Here is a 23,454-nt window from a genome sequence, read left to right as displayed (position 1 = left end):
CAATTTAAGTGAACATTGGCTTGACTGAATTCTTTAGTGTATGTCGTCTGTTACCATGACAGAGTGAAAGGCCAGCAGCAAAGTACCAAAAGACGCATTGACACAACGCCGCTTCATCCGACGACTTGACAAATTATTATAATGAATACAATTTTCATAGTATTTAAGTCGAATTTAATACTATGATGTGAAACTATTAAACGCTAAAACATGCCGCATGCACACCCCCCACGTACATTACATAAACACACGAGCTCACCCTCAGACACGCAAATTGTTCTGATTCAATGCCGAAAATTTGCATTCCTGGATAGATTTTCCAAAAACCCAATGAAATACCAGTTTGAATTTAGTGAACAGTATATGTATAATCATAGCAATGTAGAATTGATTCAAATATGTATATATATGACACAATATCTGATATTCTTTAGTGAGGTCTTTCTACTTAGTTACTTTAATCTGCACATTCTACAAGTGTACATAGTGTAGCAGCCACTGTTACCACTTAACAGTACAAAACATCTCCCTGAGACGAAGACAACACTAGACAGAAGTCGTCCTGACCAGAGGAACTATTTTAAAGCCACTCCCATTAATTGACATATTTAAAAGTCAGCTAATGAATTGAAAATCTTACAGTTCAAAGAGAAAACATCTAAATAAAGAGATTTGTCATCTATTATAACTTCATTTCAACTTACAATTTCATACCTGTCAACTGGTACGTTCTCGCCGTAATTGGTACAACTGAAAGCCCATTTTTATATTGGTACGCTGTACACATGAAAATGGTACGCTAAACGGTGATTTTGAGAAAAAAAAATAAATTAAGGCACTTTCTAGCCATTTTTCACCATCCGCCATTGTTTCTTCCCGGAAACGCATGTCTGCCAAGTGATATATGTACCGGCGCCTCTGATTGGCTAAAAAAAAAAGATCATGATAAACATTTCGTTTTGTAACACTTTCACCATGTGATTTCCGTTTCCTGTTCCCTTGTTTATGTTTACTTTCATGTTCGTGATTTTTTACAAAAAAGTAAAGTGGTAAGATTTTCCATGTATTTATACATATATGTAAGGGCGAAAACAAAATTTGGTAAGATCACAAATGGTTCGAGGTTGACAGGTATGCAATTTGGGAACTTAGCTGTGATAACCTTTTGTGGACGACCTAACAAGTAGTTTTGTGAATGTGGGAAGAAGTTAGAGAGTAAGACAATCCCATCCACACCCCTTTAATTTTTTGACTCAACAACAAGTAAACACTAGACACTTTCTAACACAAAATAATAGCTGGTATGAACCACAAATTCATTCAGTAATAATTTCTCCATTTCACAATTGTAGTCATTTAATTTAATGTTGCATAGACAGTAGTATGCAACCATAATTTAATAATATCTGTTAGTTCAAAATACTTATTGCTATTTAATGCAATTCCATTGAATTCAATACTATAAAGCTAAACCACATGTATTTTAGAACTTAATAAAATCTGTTTATTGTCAAGAAGTCAGAGACGCTACCGCTTTTGTCTCTCAAACAACCATTTAAAATTAATATCACGTATAAATGCTGCGATTCACCAACAGATCTGAATTCTCTTTGACCAGGTGTAGTGAATGACAATTGATGTGATGTGTCACATCAATGAGTGCCCAACCATGCAAAGGTTATCTTTTCAATGTTTTGCAGTTAGTTGTTCGTCCCTTAGCTCCATTTCTCCGAGGTGAGATAAATGATGCAGTGTTGCCGTAGGAAAAATGCCACTCCCTCCAAAAAAAACCCAAAAACAAAAATCCTTCATTTTCCAGGCGAGGCCAAACCGATTGTGAAAGACAGACAAGGGAATGAGGACAGTTTGCAGAGCAGAGGCAGAAGAAAAAAAAAACAGGGCAGGGCTGACCACAGCTTGTCTGACATCAATCGAGTGTAGTTAGTTTTTCTTGCGCTCACTGGACGCAAATCTGATTCTTCATGCTGTTGAAAGGCACCAAAAAACAGAAAAAAACATGATTTATATTGGTCTTGATTAAGAAATCTATTAATGCAAGTATATTACGGCATTATTTATTAAAAAAATAAAAAACAATACATCAATACATACTTTTATGCATTTGATGAAGTTTAAAAATGGAAATTCCAGAAAACACGGACTTGGGTAAAGATAAATGTTCTTAAAATCATTCTATATAACTACACAACTGGATATATTTATACTTTTAAATCCCCAAAAAGGGACTGGTCGAATTAAACGGCCTAGTCAAAATATTCTAATAATAATAGATTAAAAAAAAGCCATCTATGTCCAGATCTGTAATGCAATCTGTCTATTGAGGACATCTGATATGGTAAATGCTCACTAGTAGAATTTACATGTTGATGTTTGTAAAAAAGAAAACCCTAGTAATTTTATACTCTAAATGCACGGGCATACAATTCTGGTCTATTTTACTTGTATTACAACTATACTGCCTGCTCTAGAAGGATAAATAAGCCATCCAGTGATGAAACTGAAAAGTCTGCAATGCACCGCCAGTCACCAAGCTGGAGTATTTTCTTTTTTTTTTTTTTTTAATCAATCACTTGCTCAACCATCCATTCACTCAGGTGCATAGAGAGCGGAAAGGCTAATGACCCACTGAGACAAGTGGCTGATGAGCATTGGAATGAATGTTTGGAACAAAGAGAGTGAAGACAGGTGGAAGGGATACTAGAATAACTGGAAAAAGAAGAAATTCAATAGGCATGCACAAATACTTTTTTCAGACTCAGTAAAATGTGACCTACTTTTTTGCCAGAATGCAAATGTGACTAATTTCAATCACTTTTGGTCAACTGCAAGCAAAATGTATTTTTTTTTTTTTGCCCCAAAAATAGAACATACAATCTTTAAAGAGAGTGAAGTCCACAAGGGTGCCCCCAGCCAAATAAAGCCATCTATAAAATTTCAGTCTCAGCAATGCCCCGTTCCACAATAGTCTCTCGTAATTTATGCATGCAGAGTGAAATGCCCTGTATCTAAAATGCACAGGCCTTCTCTATGCTCTAGGAGCAGGAGATTTCAAGGGCACCGATGAAAGCCAACGAGAGCATTTTCTCCACATAAAAATGAAAAGTAGCATTTAGCATTACGTGCTTCAACATCAATACTTTAAACGTGCAAATGAGCTCTACTTTTGGAGCCCGCAGTAGCGTGATCCACTCACTTGTTTTGGTGCTTTGAGCCTTGCAGATGCGCGTGGTACTGTGCCACCGAGTTCAAAGTCACGCTACACACGTCGCAGGTATGCTTTCGTTTCAGACCTGGAAGTAAACAAACAGGGGATCCATTTAAAAGGCAGCTTTTCTCTTCACTTGCAGCGTTTTTGCTGAATCAATTCTATTATTTTGTCCGTTTTCAGGGACGCGTATAAGAATTCATTTATTTTCCGAAACGCTTGTCCTTACAAGGGTCGTGCTGGAGATTATCCCAGCTAACTACGGCCACCAGGCAGGGGACAGCCCGAATTGGTGGCCAGCTAATCGGGGTCCAAATGAATGTGGGCGGAAAACCGGAGCCCCTGGAGATAACCCACGCAAGTCTGGGAAGAACATGCTAACTCCACACAGTGAGGACCCACCTGGGATCGAACCCTCGTGAGCCCAAAGCCCTAACCACTCGCACACTGGGCCGTGTATATGCAAATTCTTTAATTTAGCAGGCGCCACGTTACTTATTGGACGTGATGTGATTGCAATTGGCGAATTTGCACCTTAAAATTCTGCACCCGCAAGGTTGATGCACACCAGCAAAGTGATGGCATCTTGATACAGGCAAAATGGGGGCCAGCAACGAGAACTTTCTGCTCGTGTTATCGTATCTAAAGCACCATAAACAAAAGGACCATAAAATACTGTCTATCCTGCACTTTTTTTTAATGGAGCTTCTGCATTGAATGAAGACTGACCAGCAAGAACGAGTCATGCCATAACAACTAGGATGCAATTTTGCATTTTCTCTCTTTCTGGGTTGTTTTACAAAGTAGCATACGCTGACAACTGGTGCTGACTTCTCCAAAAGGAGTTTTCTAGGTGTGCTCCCTGTATATAAAAGGAGAAAATATAGTTTTTGTATGGGGAGAGCCCTCCATTGGAAAATCAATTAAGTACAATGTGTGTACATACATATATATACACATTTATACATATATACATGTATATACATATATATACATATATATATATATATACAAATATATACACATTTATATATATGTATGTATATACATGTAAAACTTACTTTCACCATACAACATGAACAACATTATTTAAACAGCTGTTTACTTTTCATGAATATTTCAAGAGTGATACTAGAGTGCATGAGTCTTGGATAAAACGATTCTTCCGACCAATATACTGTACGTTATCAATATTGCATGCACCTCATCAGACACAGCGCAGCTGCTATATCCTGACTTATGCAGCAAGCGGAGATGATCTGCTCTGCGGTGGCCCTTGACTGCTTGCTTCTAAAACTATCTTTGAAAGGATATGAGATTATACAGTTGCCTCAGTAGCAATCGCTTCCAGCCACCTGTGGCTCTTCTAGCCTGTTTTTGTCCGAGAAGACACCTGGCCTTACCATGATCTCGCCTTATTGGGCTTGTATTATTTCTATACACAAAACCTAACAGCATTGGTTAAATTCATCAGAAGCAGTATCAATAGAGAGCACAACCCAAAAGTACTCTGTAGTGGTAGCTCTCCTTTCCCCATTTTTCTAACAGAAACTGAATATATATGTATTACTAGAACCATAACTGTATGTAAAATCTGCACTATAAGATAATCTATTTCTCTCAAGCGCTCCCCTTTCGTCCTTAATAACGACGTATTGAGAAATACATGAAAAAGGTAAACGAATTTGACCACTTACGGCTACAGTTTAACCCAATTGTCCTGATACCGACCATACAACATGGACAAATCAAATGAAAAATGATGGAAATAGCAACGTGCAAGTGAATAAAATAATTCATCTGTCAAAAAATCTTCCCCTCTCAAGTATATTATGCAAGCCTATTTGCTTCATCCATCAAGCAACAGCTTTACCGTCAAGTCTGTTGGAATATTGTACAATGGATGGATAAAAATGCATGTTTTTTGTTCTTTTACCATTGTCATTGGAAAGTACAGGCTATTTGGAAGTAACGATTTAGAATTCAATTCTTTATTGGAAACGGATAATGGGGTCAAGAGGCTTTTCTGTGTAGCGCTTGAATGTTCTGTTAAAATGGCTTTTCTCTCCGTACTCTTTGGAAATTCTACAATGAACTTAGTTGTGAATGTAATTGTCAATGGATTTTACTGTGTCTTTCTATGTGCGTTTTGATTGTCAGCTAGCAAAACTGTAAAGAAAAACTGTAGTTAAACACATTATATTCCTAACCTCTCTTTCGATGACAGCAAAGCACTGTTTGGATGGAAATCATAACTAGGAGTATTCGTAAAGTTTGTCTCATAGAATTCACCTAATTGTGAAAAAAGGTTCTGTTCTGAGGTGACACATGTTCCATAAAAAATACTGTATTGGTAGAAATACTGTTGAAAAACTTGTGTCTAAACCAATGTGTGGCATTAGGCTCACTATACCTTTAACCTGTCTCATTTCACCTGTCCATCTTTACATGTATAGACCCAATTCTAAAACAATGCATGTTCTAGCGTAATGAAACTTCTTTCATAGGAGCTGCTGAATATTTTATACCGTGTACATCTACAGAGTCAGGTTGCACATTTTATCAGGCTGAGCAGATTGAAAGGATGATGCTATGGGTCACATAGAGGGAAGAGCGAGATCAGATAAAGTACAAAATAGATAAAAGTCGCAAAGAGATGAACAAACGTGAAGAAAATTGCTTTGTCAGGAGTAGCATCCTCATCTGCATACATAATTCTTCCATAAATTATGCTATTTTGATTAGGAATGAGAGGAAAAACAACAAATTCCATATTTATACACCCGTATAATTCCTTAATAATGTTTCAATAGAAAAAAATTAAGCTAAAGCATTAAATGTGGCTGAGGTATAGAAGACCATGTGCACTGATCCGTACCAAATTGTCATTCTCATTCAGTGTAGCTCCATCTGAATGCCCTTTAACACCTCTAGGGTGCTTCTGGTATTCTGGCAGCCAGTAGACCACCAGCTGGGAAGATATTGTGTAATTGTTATTGACATATTGTGACATGAGCGACATCGTCTTCTCTCCTGTAAAAGTAACAGATTGTGACATATAAGTCAATTGGAGCGTGCGCCTAGCTTCAAAATGTTGCATGAAAAAAAGAAAAAGCCTGCATCCATATAACACAAATCCACTCTCTCGACGCAAAGGGGGCCACAACTGAGATTCCCAAACCCACACAACAGAACTGTGAGGCAGATGTTTTATAGTTAAGTCTTCAGGTGACCTATTTTTATGCCCATATGGTACTACATGACATTGCCAAACATAGTCCAAACCAGTTGGGGCATATTACCAAGCTCGCGGGCTTGTATGGGATGGACCAGACATAAGGCTGCCTGACAGGTCTCATCAAGCTACAATGACTTTTTTCTATATAGATAACAAAGAGCTTATCCCCTGAGAGTTTTATTCTCACTTGGTAAAGGTGACCTTCCACTATGTTTTTTTTGTTCAACATTATTATTCATTTTGAGTAAAGCTTCCATACCGTTCATATCTCCCATGTCCAGAGTCTTGCCCAGTTGTTCCAGTAAGTCTGCTCGGCCAGCATTCTTCTTGTGCTTTTTACCATCATAATGCTGTTGAGCCATGCCGGGGTTGTTGAACCAAGCGTTGCATAGTTGGCAGTAGCGATCTGAGTCACGTCGGTGTCGAGGAGAGGTCATGGGAGATGTTTCTGGAGAGTTCTTTATAGGACTGGGAGATGCCTCTGGGGAGATAAAACACCTAAATATTGTTCTGTGCTTTGTGTTGGAGTTGTGGGGAAAATTGAATATCGCATATCGTATAGATCTCAGGTTTGTTTTCGTTCAATTCTTGTAGAAATGCATTCAAAGTATGAGTGTGAGCATGAATGGTTATCCGTCTTCTTGGCTGGCAACATCTGCTGAGTGCCCATAGTTAGCTGGGATGGGCTGCAGCACCCCCGTGACCCCTGTGAGGAGTATCGGTACAGAAAATGGCGATTTATAAAATATATATAAATATATAATTATGTCTATTAATAATATACATTTAGAATTATTTCAAAATGTATTTTACTCCCCCTGATGGAACAAATCCTAGAAAAAACACTACACACAACCTCCCCATACACATTTAGTCTCACTCTTAAAACTCTACAAGTTAATTCTCTGATGAGATAAGAAAAAACCCTCCGTCAGATATATAGCTTTTTAAAAGTGACTGATGTTTGCAAGACTACATGCAGCATAGGCTATAAAGACAAGATTGCCTATTCAAGTGCAAGAAAGGCAGCAGTATGCAACTGACAGAGCAGTATAAGAGCTTTAAACCATCATCAACTGCAAAATAACAATACCCATTAACCAAGCAGAGCCCTCCCCCAGCAGTCATGTGGGGAAAAAAAGCTGTTATCATCATTAAATGCCTTAAAACGGAGCCAAAGAATTCTACCTGACAAATGGAACAATGAGCCTGCTCATCCTGTTGCTACCCACTTAAGTTCTTAATGCATGTGTACCACTGCGGCCAACCAGAACATCTATTGTTTTGCCATAGTGTTCCGCAGTGCATAACAGAGCTGTTAGCGTAATTCCTTTAACTGTGTCTGAGACAATGCGCCTGACTTGAATCAATTACTGTTGTCTTACGGTATCACAAGCTCAATAATTGCGAATGAAGACCTCAAAACCCTGGTTGTAACTGTAGCTATTATGTGGATTTGAATCAAAGACTTTGGCAAAAACACTGAGCTATTTAACTGCGCTGCAGGATGTCAGAATTTATTTAATTTTCGCCGTGTAGATGGGTCAAAAGTCAGCTAGCGACAGTCTGTTAATGGCCTATTTATTCGGGGAATTTCACTGTCACAGTAGCATGAGGGTGAGAATACAGAAACAGGAAAGGTCATTTGCCAATTGTAACTCGAATGCCGCAGGAAAAAGTTGGACTATCAATGAATTGCCAAATTGCAACATAAGATAATAATGCTATATTATTGTCAGCACTTTTGGTACATCTTGAAATAGCAGTTAAGCAGATGGAAGTCATTTCAAAAATATATGTCTACAATTACTTTGCCTCCTTCCTCATATGATGAAACATTGAGTCACGCACACGTAATAGTTCCAAAAATATGAAGCAAAAAAGAGGCTTTAGGACATTTTTGGAATCAAATTCTCTGAATCACTTCCTTTTAAATGAACGCTAGGGAACCATTTCCCCAAGCAAAATTGAGGATGTTGAAGGAAGTGACATTCGTGGGAGCCGTTGTGCCTACAGCCTGGACATTTGAAACCAGGCCAAAACGTGTAATTTCACTCCACATTGAAGAAATCAAAATATACAAGGCCACCATTCCATCAACATCGTTAGATAATAATGAATTATTTTTTTATTGACCCGACCTAAAAATATTAACTTATTTAGATGAAAATCTTTGCATCATAGCAATTTAAAATTCAACCAAAAAACCTTATGTTGAATTTTCTTTCCCCCTTTATAGGTCAGACCAGCGCCTTCAAGGTCAGAACAATGCCTTCAAGGTCAGATCAATGCCTTCAAGGTCAGACCAATGCCTTCAAGGTCAGACCAATGCCTTCAAGGTCAGACCACTGCCTTCAAGGTCAGACCAATGCCTTCAAGGTCAGACCAATGCCTTCAAGGTCAGACCAATGCCTTCACGGTCAGACCAATGCCTTCAAGGTCAGAACGATGCCTTCAAGGTCAGACCAGCGCCTTCAAAGTCAGACCAACGCCTTCAAAGCGCCTGAGTAAGTCGGCTTATATTTTTATTTAGCAAAACTGCATGAAGTGTTCTAGCAGATGAGATGTCCCAAAATATAAATTGGTTATCCTATTAATTACAGACTCATGTCTAAAATCTACTAAATCTTAGTGGGTAGTGTGTCCCCCAAATTATGGTGTAGACCATCTGTCCTGTGGAAAAGAGGCATAAACTACATTTTATTGAAGCTCTTCCAAGCCAGTAGAAGCAGGGTTGTCTCATTAGAGTTTATTGAGGCATTAAAATGAACACCTTCAGTGATGTTAAGGTTGAATGTGGAGGGAACAAAAGGCTTGGTTGGGCAATGTCGGTGTAGAATGAAAGGTACGACAGAATGTCTTAAGTAAGACCACATCAGAAACGATATCAAGACTTCAAGTTTCACAGTTTTTTTGGGTGATTATCGCACATCCATAGTTTTCATTTATTTCGATGTAAAACATTCCCTCAGTTTTTTCAAAAAGGGCATTACCTTTGGTCGTGAGCGAAGGCTGATCTCCAAGTAGCAGTTTTAGCCTCTTAGCATGAATTTTACCCTGGTAGTGTGACTCTGCAACCACTGCAGATGTGAAAGACATGTTACATAGCGTGCAACATTTATTCTTATCCACATCCCCTTCATCGCTGCCCTGAAACACAAAGCAATATGCAATTAGGAAACAAAACCAAAAAAAAGACAAGAAATATAAACGTTGCTTCATATGTTTTCCTGAAAAAAATGGACAGAACAACAGCTTATGTAAAAGCCTTCTAAGGATGATCTCAATTTTTAATCAACAATTCAATAGATTGATTTCTCCAGCTGGCCTGTGTTTCCGCACCATTAGGTAGCGAGTAATATCAGTAGGAGGTCAAGTGATACTTCACTAATTAGGCTGCTGAGTGAACTGATGAAGGTAGGAAGAAAGAGAGATGCCTGCTGATGATGATTGAGAGGGTATAGTTTGCGCTTTAATACAACACACCTATAAATAATGTATGGTAGAATTGAGTATTTACAACAACAAAAAATATATCCTAAATTCACACGTCATAATTACGGACGTTGTAAGTTTACAGTATATTGAATGTTTGCAAGAAGATATGCACCCGACTCATCCTTCGACAGTGTGTGGTTTGCTGTGACTCACTCTGACACCCCCAACCCCCTTCCACGCACAAACACACACCACCCATCCTTCTGTCCTTGGCTGTCCTTCATTTGCGCTAATCGCACACATCCTAGCAACCTTCCCTTAGTGACAAAAGCAAGAACCGACTATCAACCATCTCAGAAATGATTCAAATAATAATAATTAAAAAAAAAAGCTCATGCATGCTATGTCAGCAGTCCATCCCAGAAAGTTAATGATTTGAAACATTGGCTGAATGAGCAGCTAAGTACCATAAGAGAATGTAATTAGTATTTTTCTTTCTAATTGCGGCTGCATTGGATTCATAGAAGTTTGTCTTGAAAATAATGCCATCTGCCTAGTGTTGAATTCAAAGAGCCGAAGTGCTCTGTGAAGTGACATCTTAGTGCCACAGATTGTCTGGATGGGGTTAATCCAAGCTGGACTTTTTACACAGCATAAAGCTTGCCTTATTTTAGGGCCAGGAAAGACGGTCTACTCAAGTGCATCTCCCCCGCGGCACATGCACAAGAAATAGGGCAGTTAAGTACAAGGGTATCCCCTACGAAGAAAGGATAAAGGGACTTGGTCTGAGCAGACAAAGCAGTCTATTTCTGTTCACTGAGAGGAGGGCAGAGTAGAGCTAAGTCTGGACTCTACATCCCAAATTCACACATAAATGCTCGAAACCGATAGTTCCTGGAATATATAAAAATCTGTTCTTATTGATCTGAGAACTCCCATTTCTCCTGTTTGCTCTTCTTTATAGCCATAGTTTAATGTGGAATAAGATATTGAATGGCAGCCTTCTGCTAGATGACCCAGTTGAAGGATTTGTGGGATATTCTGATCAATTATGCTGAGTCAGCAAAATGTACATCCGTGATAATTGCATGCTCAGCTCTTCTGATGAACCTTATGAAAACTAACATGTTTACCACCAAAGTTGTGGTTCGTTGGAGTTAAGTAGGTCGAGAGGGATTTCAGTTTGAATACAGCTCATCATTGACATATACAGGATATCAGTCAAATTTGAGAAATAATTGATTGTATTGTAGTCTCTGCTTTCAAACCTGATAAGACTCGGAGAATGTTTGCGTCAAGTATAAAATTGAGTTGGCGTCATTACTGCAGCTTCTTAAAGAAGCGGATATTTTTTGCTGGAGCTGAAATAAACCGTCCAGAGAGTAATTCAAACCTGCCATGATGGCACCAGATATAAGATTTGAGAGCCAACCCACCTTATGTTGTTATTATTATTCTCATAAATTATGTATCACTTCTTGAAATGTTGATTTGAAATGGGATCACCTCATACCAATGTGAGCGTCAAATGTGCAATCTGTTGCAATTTGCAATAGCTCCAAGAAAGGTTAGGGCAATGAAGCACAAGAATTCAGTCACTTCTTGTTCCGTCAAGGCAGTGTCAGACACCTGTGCCTTCTCCAGGATGACTGCTTTGTCTCCCCTCCAACGTGTCCAGTGGCAACACTGGAAGCTTCATTTAACGGAAGTCGGCAGATGCAGAAAGTGACAGGAAGATAATCTCTCTGCACGTTGGATTTTAGAGTGCTTATTATTTCAGTAATGGCGGCCCGGCAGCACGAGTGGCTAGCGCGTCGGCCTCACAGCTTTGGGGTCCTGGGTTCAAATCCAGGTCATGTCCATCTGTGTGGAGTTTGCATGTTTTCCTGGGCCTATGTGGGTTTCTTCCGGGTACTCCATTTTTCCCCACATTCCAAAAACATGCATGGTAGGCTGATTGGACACTCTAAATTGCCCCCAGGTATGGGTGTGTGTGCATGGTTGTCCTTTGTCTCCTTGTTCCCTGCGATTGGCTGGCCACCGATCCAGGGTGTCCAGAGACCAGCTGGGATCGGCTCCAGCACCCCCTCGCAACCCTGATGAGGATAAAGCGGTTTAGAAAATGAGATGAGATTATTACAGTCCAATACACCAATAGACGATGCAAGCGGTAAAAGCAAAGAAACACTAAGACATTACTAAGTCTTGTGGCAGGGGATTACAGGTCAATAATAAATGAGAGCCTCGGGAGGCAAAAGAAATTTATGTTGCCTTGCGAATTGAAAATTTTCTACAACTTTGAATGTGCTTCAGTAAATTTATTCATTGTGATATAAGTTTATTGCAACTCTTGAGGCATATTTTTCTTCGTATGACCTCATCCATTTCTCTCACATATGGGGCGGGTGAGCAAGGAGCGAAGGGGGGTGCTGGACCCAAATGCAAGTATAAGAGACAGATCCAAACTAACTTTATTCCTGAAGAACAAATTATTACGAATAGCCAGTCAAGGTCAGAAAGGAAACAAAGGCCACCTTCACAGTGGAGGACTTGACCCCAATTTCAATTTTGACAGATAATTCCAATCTTTTCCGTAGTCGTTCTTATTGCAAGGACATATGCGACTCGCATTTTTTAAACTGGATCATTTCACGTGCCATAACAAGCTAGGAAATGTATTTTCTGTGCCTTCATATGACTCGTTGGCGTCTGTTGGAATTTCGTATAACGTATGAGTCGCACTCAAGCGTGTATGTGTTTGTAGCTGTCAGTCAAGAGCATCTCATTCTTAGCCACACACAAATCAGGCCGTGCTGGATGAAAAGACAAATCAAATATGTGTCGCATTTGGGCAAAGAAATCGGAATTGACCTGCAGTGTGAACATAGCCTAAAAAAATTTAAAAAGTTGAGACAATGATCATAGTGAGTGAATCTGATTGGTAGTAGGTTAATAATAGGCAAAACTAATGGGGAACTACAAAGACTAGGCGAGAACAAGAAACACCGGGACCATAATGAGCCAAGAAAAAAAAAAACAAGCAAAACCTGGCCACCAGCCAACCCGTAAAACCTTGTAACTGTACGGGTTGACCGACATTCCCACTCAATCTGGATGAAAACAAGTTATCACAGCAACTAGAATGACCAGCAGCATGTACAGTTGTCACATACAATCAATTCCAAAAAGTCCAGACGCTGGGCTATGCCCCAATGTACGCACTGTCTCAGTCTCTGGAGGCAGTGCTGCTGTGTGTATTTTTAGACAGTGCCACCTTATGAGCACCGCCTGGTCACTTCAAATCTGTGTAGTTTTACAAAGAATGCCCCTCCCAACGGGAAATGTGCCCCTTTTTAACAAGGGTCAGATTGGGGGAAAAAAACGCAAATGCAGAGTGACAAAGGAGGCCAAAAGATGTTCTTGTGCCTGGCTTGATGTTACATTTTGACACAACGTAGTAGCCATGCTTAAAAACAATAAGATTTTATACTGAGAGACAGTTACAGTCGTTCACTCATCTTACAAGACGCTTATTCTCAGGAGGGCCGCGGGGGTGATGGAGCTCAGCACTCATGCAAAAGCGTACTTATATTTAAGGCATGGTGTGCTCACTTTTCGAACTTCTAATTATTACAGCCTACATTTCAGGTAAATCCAAGAACATTTTATGGCAATTAAATTAAGCGCAAGTGAATATAAGATTGTATGAGAATACCTGAATAGTTTAAAAATTGTTTATATTGAATACATTTTTGCTTACATATTTCGGATAGCAGAGAAATGACTATGGCTTTGTATCCAACGAGCGGCTCGACGCCACCACATTCATGGCACTAAAATAGTGGCCTCAGCCTTTCAGCTATTCAGTCACTAAGGGAGGTTCTTCAAAAACCCATTAACAATAAAGCTCTCAACGTGAATCTGCCGGCTAAGATCCGACAGAAGACACATGTTTCTCGGTGAGTTCAGACAACGGACATCATGTATATGTCATAAATAACTTACATTGTCTGTTCTGAGCTTCTTGGCAGGGCAGCCTCCATCCACAGGATGTAACATGTAATATAGTCGTACTTTATTGGCATGTTTTCGACTCTGGAAGATAAAAGGAAAATGTTATGAATAAAGTAACTCAAGGCAGCCAAATTCCTTTTAATTATGTAGACAGAGTGCTGTAAACAGTATAGCCTATGTACGTATGTACATTTTCAATATGTTGTATCTTTCAAGGTGCCTTCCTTTTATTTCACCTTGCCATTTCCTAATGCATTACCCAAGAGGCCTCACAAGAATGGGTGTGTAAAAATGGGGCAGTCACGCCTGTCAGGCTAGTGTTAAAGTAGGGGGATTATAAAAGAGAAGAATGATTTTAAAGGGTGATTTGTGGAAAATCTTAATCAACAGAGCCCATGGAATTAGAAGTTGAAGTTAACAATTAGCATTTTTCAAAGCTAAAACTTTAAATCTCTCCGAGTCAAAGTTTGAATTTTTTCAGGATAATCCAGTCTTTTCTTTACCTATTTTCACACGACAAAAAAATGTTGTGATGGTGACAGTCTGACTATAGAGCAGATTAATTTCTATTTTTGATCATATAAAATGTGGCAAATCTCAAAGGCAACCTGCAGACTAGAGTGGATTGTGTTGACGTTATTTATATTTCATAGTCTATTATTTAGTAGCAGTTACTGTTTACTTGATCCTCTTCACCATCTGACCCTAAGCTCCTTATTGTCTAATTTCATCAGTACATTGTTACCCTGCACAGTGATACTACCAATTGTGGTACAGTATATCATTATGGAGGTTAAAAGGAGAGCCCTGCTGCCCCTTCCACATTCACATCTATTGGTTTTTTGATCGGCTTCATTAAAACGGAAGTCAAATAAATGTACTTTCTCCCTCCCATTCCTGGCCTGAAACAACATTGAATTGATAATTAGAGGCTAGTTCAATAAGGGTTTAGTAGGTGTCTTCTTACAAGCTTTGTATTGATTGTGGCTCTGTTCTTGGAGACACATCAGGGGAAATATTTCAGGGATAAAATGAGTTTACAAGAAACAGACTTGAAATCAGAGTTGTGATATTGTCATCCTGTTGTAAAGGAGAAACTCGAGAATGAAATTTTGATTGCCAACATGATTATCGAGAAAATAACGATGGCAAGGACGTAGAGATTTTTATCAGGTTTTGTCGCGTTTACTGCTCTGCGTAACGAGAGGTTTTTTCTATTATAAGAATAAAGCAGTAAAAGTACCAGCCTAGGGAATGTAGCATATTGCTTTATTGATTGGTCGCCAGTTCTTTATACGATTTACCTGCCATTTTTTGTCTTTACGGGACATGCTCTTATTCTGCCTATGTATGACTGATGATTTAAAGTTAAGGTAAGAGAATACTAACTCTTACAGTGCACTCAGGCAAGCCTAACTTTCTTTCCAAGTCTTTTTTTATGGTAGCTAGAGCTTTGCTGAGTAGTTCAAAGAAACACTGAGAAATGAATGTTGCGTAAATGTATTATATTTCTGTGAGAGAATCTTCATGTCACCGTGATAAGCCTGAGGACTTTTTCTTCCACCGAGTTTTCTTTTTGACAGCTCGTAATATTATAATTCATTTGTACCCCTAAAATGTTGAAACGCTTTTGTTCCTTGGAATCATTGACTCTCTTTGCTGGTTTCTCAAAAGTAAGTTAGTTGGATTCAAGAGATGCGCATTGCAAACTAAAGAGGAGTCTGAGCTAAAAACTAATATTTTATTTATTACCATCCAATTTGGAGAAATTGGTTTGGGGAAATAACAGAAAAAAATACAAAATTACCAAAGGCATCTTGATAGAAAATTGGCCTGACCTTGTTTAGCAAAACAATTTCTCCGCAAAGAAAATGTAAATTAGAAAGCCTAGTTAGTGCTTCATTTCTTTTGAGTAAAAAGCTCTTACAGAGAAATAATGTGTGTAAATTGTCGCATTCATGCACACTTGCTTAAGCAGCTATAGTTAGAGGGATGTTTTTTTAATATATATCAACAAATTGTTTGAAATAGCTCCACCAGTCTGCTCATTAGCGCAGTTACCTCAAGGGGTCTGTTGTTTATCTTTTTTCATTTTGATCAACTGAGCAAAATGTTCGAAAAGCGCCAGTGTCGCTTTACTTTTGATCATGCCGCATTATAATTGCACTTTTTGCCGCAGTAGATTTGTGTCAACAGTATTTGCTAGACTATTTTTTACTGTCCATTAACTCTAAAGCTATCCAAACGGATGGCAAATGATTAATACCAGTAGTAACAGTGTTGACATCATTTAAACTGTTGTAAAATAAGTATATACGTTATGTTTTGCACTTTGTCTTGTTGTAAATATTAGGAGTACTCAAAGAGCTAATGAGCCATGGGAAATAATTGGGTGAGAGATCTCATTGCCAGACAAGGATGTAATTCTAGATTCTAGAAGCTATTACTTTTGAGTTGGATGTATTCAATTTGCATGCGTGCGGTAATGGTAAAATGTATTTCTGAAGTTCCCCCTTTAGGGATTATAATTATTCAAATGAATTACCAGATGTATTCGCTCTACTGCGAATGGAGAAAGCAATCAAATATAAACCAAAGCCACTTTTTAACACTCACCGCACCCACTGTCTGAACTCCGATGCAATAATGCCTAAAGGGAATAGTAGTTGGTGTAGTAAAACCTAGTGTGACTCACTAATCCTCTCCAACACAAATCAATATGTTTAAAGGTCAAAGAGAGCGGTCGTGGAAATACAGATTCGTTTGTCGAGTTGCTGACATGCTCTGACACGATCTCTGCCACATCTTCCATTGTGCTGATGAGTAGCGAGCTGCTGCAATGACCAGATTTTAGGGATGTAAAATCACATGAAGTGTAAAATAATTCACTTGGAACATCCAAAGAAAACAGGTTTTGGCCAAGTTGCATTTAACAAATGACTGTCCAGTCAAATCTCAAAGTTGTGTTTGATTGATTCATTTGAAGCTTCAAATGACATAGAAAGTGTGAACATAAAAACATTGCTTTGGGATATTTAACCATCCTAGCACAAGACTAGTTGATTGACTAATCAAATCATTCAACTGTTTTGTCATAGTGTGCCATGGATGGAGCGCCGTTGGGCAATTAACTCAATTGTCAGCAACAATGTCTTTGACAGATATAATTAGGAATATTACTACTTTGTTCAGATATTTCAACATATTTGTTAGATGGTTTGCCACCATTATCTGACTAAAAATGATGCATTAGCAGATTTGTTCATCCCTTTTTTGCTCTTATCAGTAGCATGTACAAAACATGTCAAGATGCACTCGGCTAAACCCAAACTGCTGCGCTAAAAACAGAATGTGAAATTGCCTCTGTTCCAGGTGGCAAAGGGCCCCCTGCTTAGAATTCACCACACAATAACAAAATTAATATTTGATTTGAAATGGTACAGCCGCCTCCTGCAAAGTCCCCAAAAAACAAAGCAGTTCTCCTGTGATCATGGGACATTTTAGTTGACTCTACTTTATATATATAGCTACTATGACCATGTACATCCCAGTGGCCATCAACTAATAATAATAATAAGCAAGTTGATTCAAAATGCAACAGACAAAACTGACTTTCTAAAAACATAACAAATATTTGTTCCCCAATCTCACTGACCAGACTCTAACCCTTCAGACCTTCAATGTATTTTTACTGTATCTACACTAACAATCTTTAATCTTACAGTACTCTTAGATGAATGTTTTTTTTTTGTACATACAGTAGTGAGATAACATCTGGGGAAAAAAGCCATTTGAACTGCTCTGACAGTGCAATATCCCTCAGTCTTTCCAGTAAACCCACAATTGGAGTAAAGCTGAAATCTGATTGAGGCAGAGAGAAACCAATGGAATGTTCGATATCATTGCAGATGCATTGAATGAATTCCTTTAACACGAAACATAGACGAGGTATTACGTTTCAGAAAGGAAGGCTTCCAATAGACTGCATTAAGATTGAAATTTACAGGAAATGTGCTGTTGTGAATAATGCCATGATATTACAGTGGACCTCTTCAAATGTCATGTTCTGTCGGTGGAATGTTTTCCTATATAATAACGAGGGAGCCATGAATGGTTTATAGGAAAATCTAAGGTAAAGGATTTTTTTTTAGTAGTGAAAAACAATCATAAAGTTTTCATTGCGTTCACGTAGGCCAAGTGGTCTTCCTTACCTCATAATGGGCGACCCTCTGGGACTCGGAGATGAGCTGAGCACTGCACACCCTGCAGTAGCTGTCTGTGAATAGCCCTTGGTCCACTTCTGTAGACTTCATCTGTTGAAAGATACCAAATGTTAGGTTAAATGATGAATCGACTTGTTTTTCAACCTTAAAGGCACTCAAAGCGATTTGACACAACAACAACTATTGTATTATTTTTTAATGATTTATTGTGGTACATTCCACCAGGTCTTAGTTCTTTTTCACCTTCATTTCAAGAGAAATTAATCTTTTTCTATGCGGGATCCTCAAACCAGCCCATTTTTAACACCCTAAGCAAACAATAATCTTGTTTTATAATTTCATGGATCTTAATATTTCATTGCATCCAATATTTAGGTTTGTATGAGTTACTGAGGAGCTTCTTAAGAGTTAAAGTTCTGTTTTCCCCCTCTCATCCAATAACAGATTTTACGGTATAAGTCGATCATCACAGAGTAGATTTAAAATGATTAAAATATATTGTAAAATGATTTAAAAATGACCTAAATAGAACACATGCTTTCATAAATGTATATAGTTTTTAAATGGTCCCATTAAATTCCGCTTTAAATAGATTTTCCCGTTTTAAAGCGTCTCATTACATCAACTGAACGATTTGGAAATACTTAATTATTGCTACGGGATACAAACAAATGACCAGCTTTTGTTGCCTTTCACTGCCAAAGGCTATACATATGTTAGAAATAAATTATTAATAATCCCAGATGTTAAGCAGCAGCAGCAAAACGACCCGCACAAACAAAAACAGGAGCCGGGGGAACTTATTTTGGAAGAAATTCCCAAGCATGTTGAGGTCAATCTTTTTAGTTTTTGTGGGGTTTGCATTTGTAACCTGTTGCCAATTTAAGAATTGCTGCTAGATTTAAGTACCCATGTCAGCCGCCATGTTTAAATGCAACCAATATTTCGATTATGCAGTCATAGAAGTTAGCAAAACTCGCTAATCCCATTGGCCATACATTTTAATGAATGAGAATGATGGGACAATGGAAGCATCGAGGAATCAGGGCAACACTCCTCAAATTGACACTCAAATTAGCAGTAAGCCACTTTGAATGTCACACCTAGTCAACAATGTTTAGCATATTCCCAGAACCCTCATCAGCAGGCAAATGAGTCAAGATGCATGACATAGAATCGCTGGGGGCTGCAGAAGGGTGCCGAGGTCGCAGCGGCAATTGCCCAGTAGATGTTGAAGCAGTGAACGATCACTTGTAATCCATTCAACGGGACAAACTGAGCTTGACCAGTCTTTTGTAAAAGGTGTGCCTCTGGCTCTTAGTTCAAATTACTGGCTTCACGGGTCTGTGGTTTTGTTGTGAGGCAAAACCACTGACTTTGACACCAAGGAAGCCAGTTAACAAAGACCTATTTTCTCTTCAATATATCTTGTCGGTATACCAGCCTCCTCTCATAACTTCATCTTTGGAGTTAAAGCCATATCCACCCAGGCATTGACATGATTAAGATTAAGACCTATGCCTACGTGGAAAAATATTTGATGCCAGATGTTTGATAATTGCAGTAGATAGTAAGTACATTTGTGTCAGGTCTGTTTGTATTAACATATCTGGGGAAAGAATTGTCATCTTTTAGTATAGTATTTTATCATGGCATGTCGTTAGTATGACAATAATGGGCAGTATGTGGGTGCACCCCCTTACTGGCCATTGTTAGCTGAGGTAAGCTCCAGCATCCCAGCAAACCATGTGAGGTACAGCGAAATGGAAGATGAAATAATAAATGTGGAATTGAAAATGTTCACATTTCATGAATATAGATGTGGAGAATAATGCACATTTTCCAGTAACTGTAATGATTTTAAAATTCATTGACATATTTGAGACTAGGGAAAGTCTACCTAGCATCAGGTGGAAAATAACACATCCGAGCAGTATTTATGTTCCCATGACAAATCTCATCTAAAGAGCTTTGTGCACTCATCTTTCCATTTGTGTTATGTTTGTTCTTAAACTTGACACTAGTTCCCTTGTCGGCTGTCCCATACACTGTCTACAAATCTACTCAAATCTGCTCAAATGTGCTGAATAAAAATGTTCAACAGAGAGGGGGGGGGGGCTGCCTATCACTCGAGTACAATAATCAACTTGCTCGTAAGCCATTGGGGGCAATTTGGATAAATGTTGAGAGCGTGCAACACCAGAATTGTGACACAAGTCAGCCTAATGAGGTTAATGTTGGCCAGTGTAAGTGCGAACTCAAAATCTCCTTAGTCAGGGAAAAGAACATTGAATTTTTGGAGCAGATGCTCTACTTGGAGGCTTTTTGCTTACATAACTTTATGAAAAAAAGTCGAAACTAAACACAGTTGGGGAAAGGAGAGACTGGTAATTCACAGGAAAAGGACAGTGCAAAGTAGACATTTGGAATCAACCAGCTTTTAATTGTTGATTAGCTAACCAAGTAATCTTATCTGATTGAATGAATAAATACAGAATATTTGAATATTAATTAAGATATTGTCTTTATCTGTAAACCATTTTTATTATATTACTTGTCTGTAAAATACATTCATTTTTAATCATCTAAAATATATTTACATGTATTTATATCTGAAAATATTCCGAGAGAAAACATTACACAAAAGTGCCCCCACATTGTCTCACTCTCAACAATTTTCATAAATTGATATCCCTGTAAAGTTAATGTCTTCCAAGTCACACCAGGGTATGCCATCGTGCTAAACTTCGAGGATAGTTAAAAACAGGAATCACCATCATATTTTTAATATGGCAAAATGTGCAGTGTGCCAATGACTTGAATTGTAATCTCACTTGCATGAGACAATATAAACTCTATTATAGTGCCAAAACCTAATTTCCACTTGTCAGTCAGTGTGCAGTTTGTTATTGCTCTTGCAACTGCTATCTTTTTGGGGGGGGGAAAGGTTTGGAAACATCCATGACCTTTACAAAACACCCAATTTCTTCTTGATCCATCAGACTTTGCTTAGCTATTCTCGAAAAGAGACGACATGACGCCAGCTCAGCTCAGACAGTTGAGAAAAATGCTGTGATCCATCTCAGATAACCAAATTAAAGAGGAAGGAGAGATAGAAATACTCCTAGGACATATACATATATGTAGTATTCTGCCTTTACCTGAATGATTTATGACCATGGAATATTTTCTTCTTTAAGCAGAATTCAGATGCTGAGAAGTTTCAAAATATTTCGGAAAAAGGAAAAAATCCTTCACCTAAAGTCATTAAAATGGCTCACACTGCTTATATTTAACATTTAGTTTCATAACCTGTAAATACAGATAAGGAAATATGAATTGAGTCCTTAAAAAAGATCAGTTGAACCGAGATAGGGCCCTCTTGTGGTTTGTAAAAGTAGTTGTTGATGAGACTGCATCATCTGAGATACTACAGTGACTTTTACTATCAAAACTGAGAATTCATGGCCTATAAAATGCCATGTTTTATGTTTCTTTTCAACACTGCGGAATAAGTATGAGAAGATCTGATCTAAATGGAAAGCAATGCAATTTGTACGTTAACTGCTCAGCGCTCAGTGACGCCCATTCTGGCTCTGTTAAACCAAAGTGCAATGAAATAAAATTGAAATCAAGTGATAATGACAGACACATCATGATAGCAGAATAAAATGATGCACTTAGAGCTGTCCACTTTTGGTTGGATCTTGCGTGAGTGATGTAAATGGCAGACGTTGGAATTGACACCCAAAAAAAGCAAAATAAAAGATTCAAGGGATGGATTTAGGGCTTTAGCCGGTTAAGCAGGACTTAACAGAGGTGGGAACAACACTGTAAATGTTTTAGTGGCAAATGAGTTCTGTTGACGTGGGAGTGAAATGTTCACTGAATTGTAATTGGACAGCTTTATTAAAGGAAGTTAGATATATTATACCGATGCTGTGTGATAGGAGGTTATCTCATTTTATATTTATTTATTAGAGTTAAAATGATCAGTGTTTTTCTCTATATTCTGTCCAATTTGTGGGTTTTAATGGTATGTTAGTTCCCTTTTTTATTCACTACTTATTAACACAATGTACCACAGATGCTTCATAATAAAATATGTTGCTATGTCTATTCTCAGCATGCCACTTTAAAAAAAAATGACTTTAAATCTAAACATCGACCGGCCCGACTCAAATATCGCTGAACTGTTACCATCTGCTAGCCTGCCCCAAAGGTGAGCGAGGTGCAACCTCACTCACAACCTTTTAAATGTCACCTTGAGACAACCATGTTACCATCCACTTACAAATGGGTGTTGAAAACACTTCAACACTTCATCCCTTACATCATCCTATTTTTTCCCATTTCAACACCATCATATTTAAAAAGAAGTCTGTCCCATAATACTATTTAACAGCCTTTCCTGGCCAATTAAAGAAATGTAGTGACCCTCCAAGAAGTGATAGATGGTTCATACTTGTGTCAAGCAAGCAACCTCCACCTGATCTTCTTATACTTTGCAAAACAAAACAAGTGTGACTACTCTCATTGCGCGCGTGTTGCCCCACACAAAAAAACGCCTCTAAATCTCCGCACCACGCACCAAGAATCACGCAGTGGAAGAAGATAAACATACAAGAGGATAGACATGCCTGCGGTTGTCTCCCCTCTCCCATCAGTCCCACTCGCTCTTATGCACGCCCCCCGTGACTGATGCCAAAAGATGACTACATCGAAAAAGAACGAAAAAAAAAACAGTACCTGTAACTCTAGGATGTAACTCTGACAAAAATGCGTCGGAAACACCACCAGCTGATGTCTTACTTGAATGGAAAGTATCCGATCCATGAACCAGAGCCGCCAGGATGGCGACTGAGTGAGCGCAGATGCGTCTTTTCCTGGCAGCCGTACTACAATATAGTACAATCTGGCGTTAGGCCACGCCCACCTGTTCTCCTATTGGCTGCATGTGTTGATCAACACGCGCAAAACACGATGCGAATGAGTCTTTCACCTTGCTTTTAGGGTAATTGAGGAGACGTTAGCCAATTCATGTGAAAATTGGGACTTTTTAACCATAAGCTGCCATTGACTGTGGTAGACGTCCAATATATTTTGACAGCCTTCTGAGCATTGACAACCAGTTCTACCACTTTAAATGAATTGAAGAAACCTACCTTAGTGTTATGTCTAATGTTACCTATTTATCTTGCATTACCTTTGCATGTATTTATGAATGTATTTTGATCATATGAATATATAACTGCAATAATCGTTAGTGATAAAATGAACAAGATTCTTGCCTTATGAAGGGTTAAAGTTCTTAT

General features: G+C 38.5%; 1 protein-coding gene across 1 annotated transcript; it reads right to left on the bottom strand.

Moving 5' to 3' along the window:
• Positions 1-1,142: 1,142 nt before the first annotated feature.
• Positions 1,143-23,021, bottom strand: LOC144196096 (zinc finger matrin-type protein 4-like). Its single transcript, XM_077716088.1, has 7 exons — positions 22,889-23,021; positions 18,128-18,229; positions 13,908-13,997; positions 9,458-9,614; positions 6,724-6,945; positions 3,215-3,311; positions 1,143-1,985 (listed from the first exon to the last, which is right to left on the bottom strand). The coding sequence occupies exons 1-7, from the start codon at positions 22,973-22,975 to the stop codon at positions 1,958-1,960; spliced, it is 783 nt and encodes a 260-aa protein (XP_077572214.1). The 5' UTR covers positions 22,976-23,021; the 3' UTR covers positions 1,143-1,957.
• Positions 23,022-23,454: the final 433 nt, after the last annotated feature.

This window comes from Stigmatopora nigra, chromosome 4 (assembly GCF_051989575.1).
Source record: "Stigmatopora nigra isolate UIUO_SnigA chromosome 4, RoL_Snig_1.1, whole genome shotgun sequence".
Taxonomy (NCBI): Eukaryota; Metazoa; Chordata; class Actinopteri; order Syngnathiformes; family Syngnathidae; genus Stigmatopora; species Stigmatopora nigra.
Note: the sequence above shows the minus strand (reverse complement) of the source record. Positions and strands in the feature narration are given on the sequence as shown.

Coding starts and splice junctions, on each gene's coding strand:
- LOC144196096 (XM_077716088.1), bottom strand. CDS start 22,975: ATGGATCGGATACTTTCCATTCAAGTAAGACATCAGCTGGTGGTGTTT. Junction 6,946..9,457: donor GCCTTCGCTCACGACCAAAG/GTAATGCCCTTT, acceptor TTATCTCCCCAG/AGGCATCTCCCAGTCCTATA. Junction 3,312..6,723: donor GGACATGGGAGATATGAACG/GTATGGAAGCTT, acceptor GTTTACTTCCAG/GTCTGAAACGAAAGCATACC.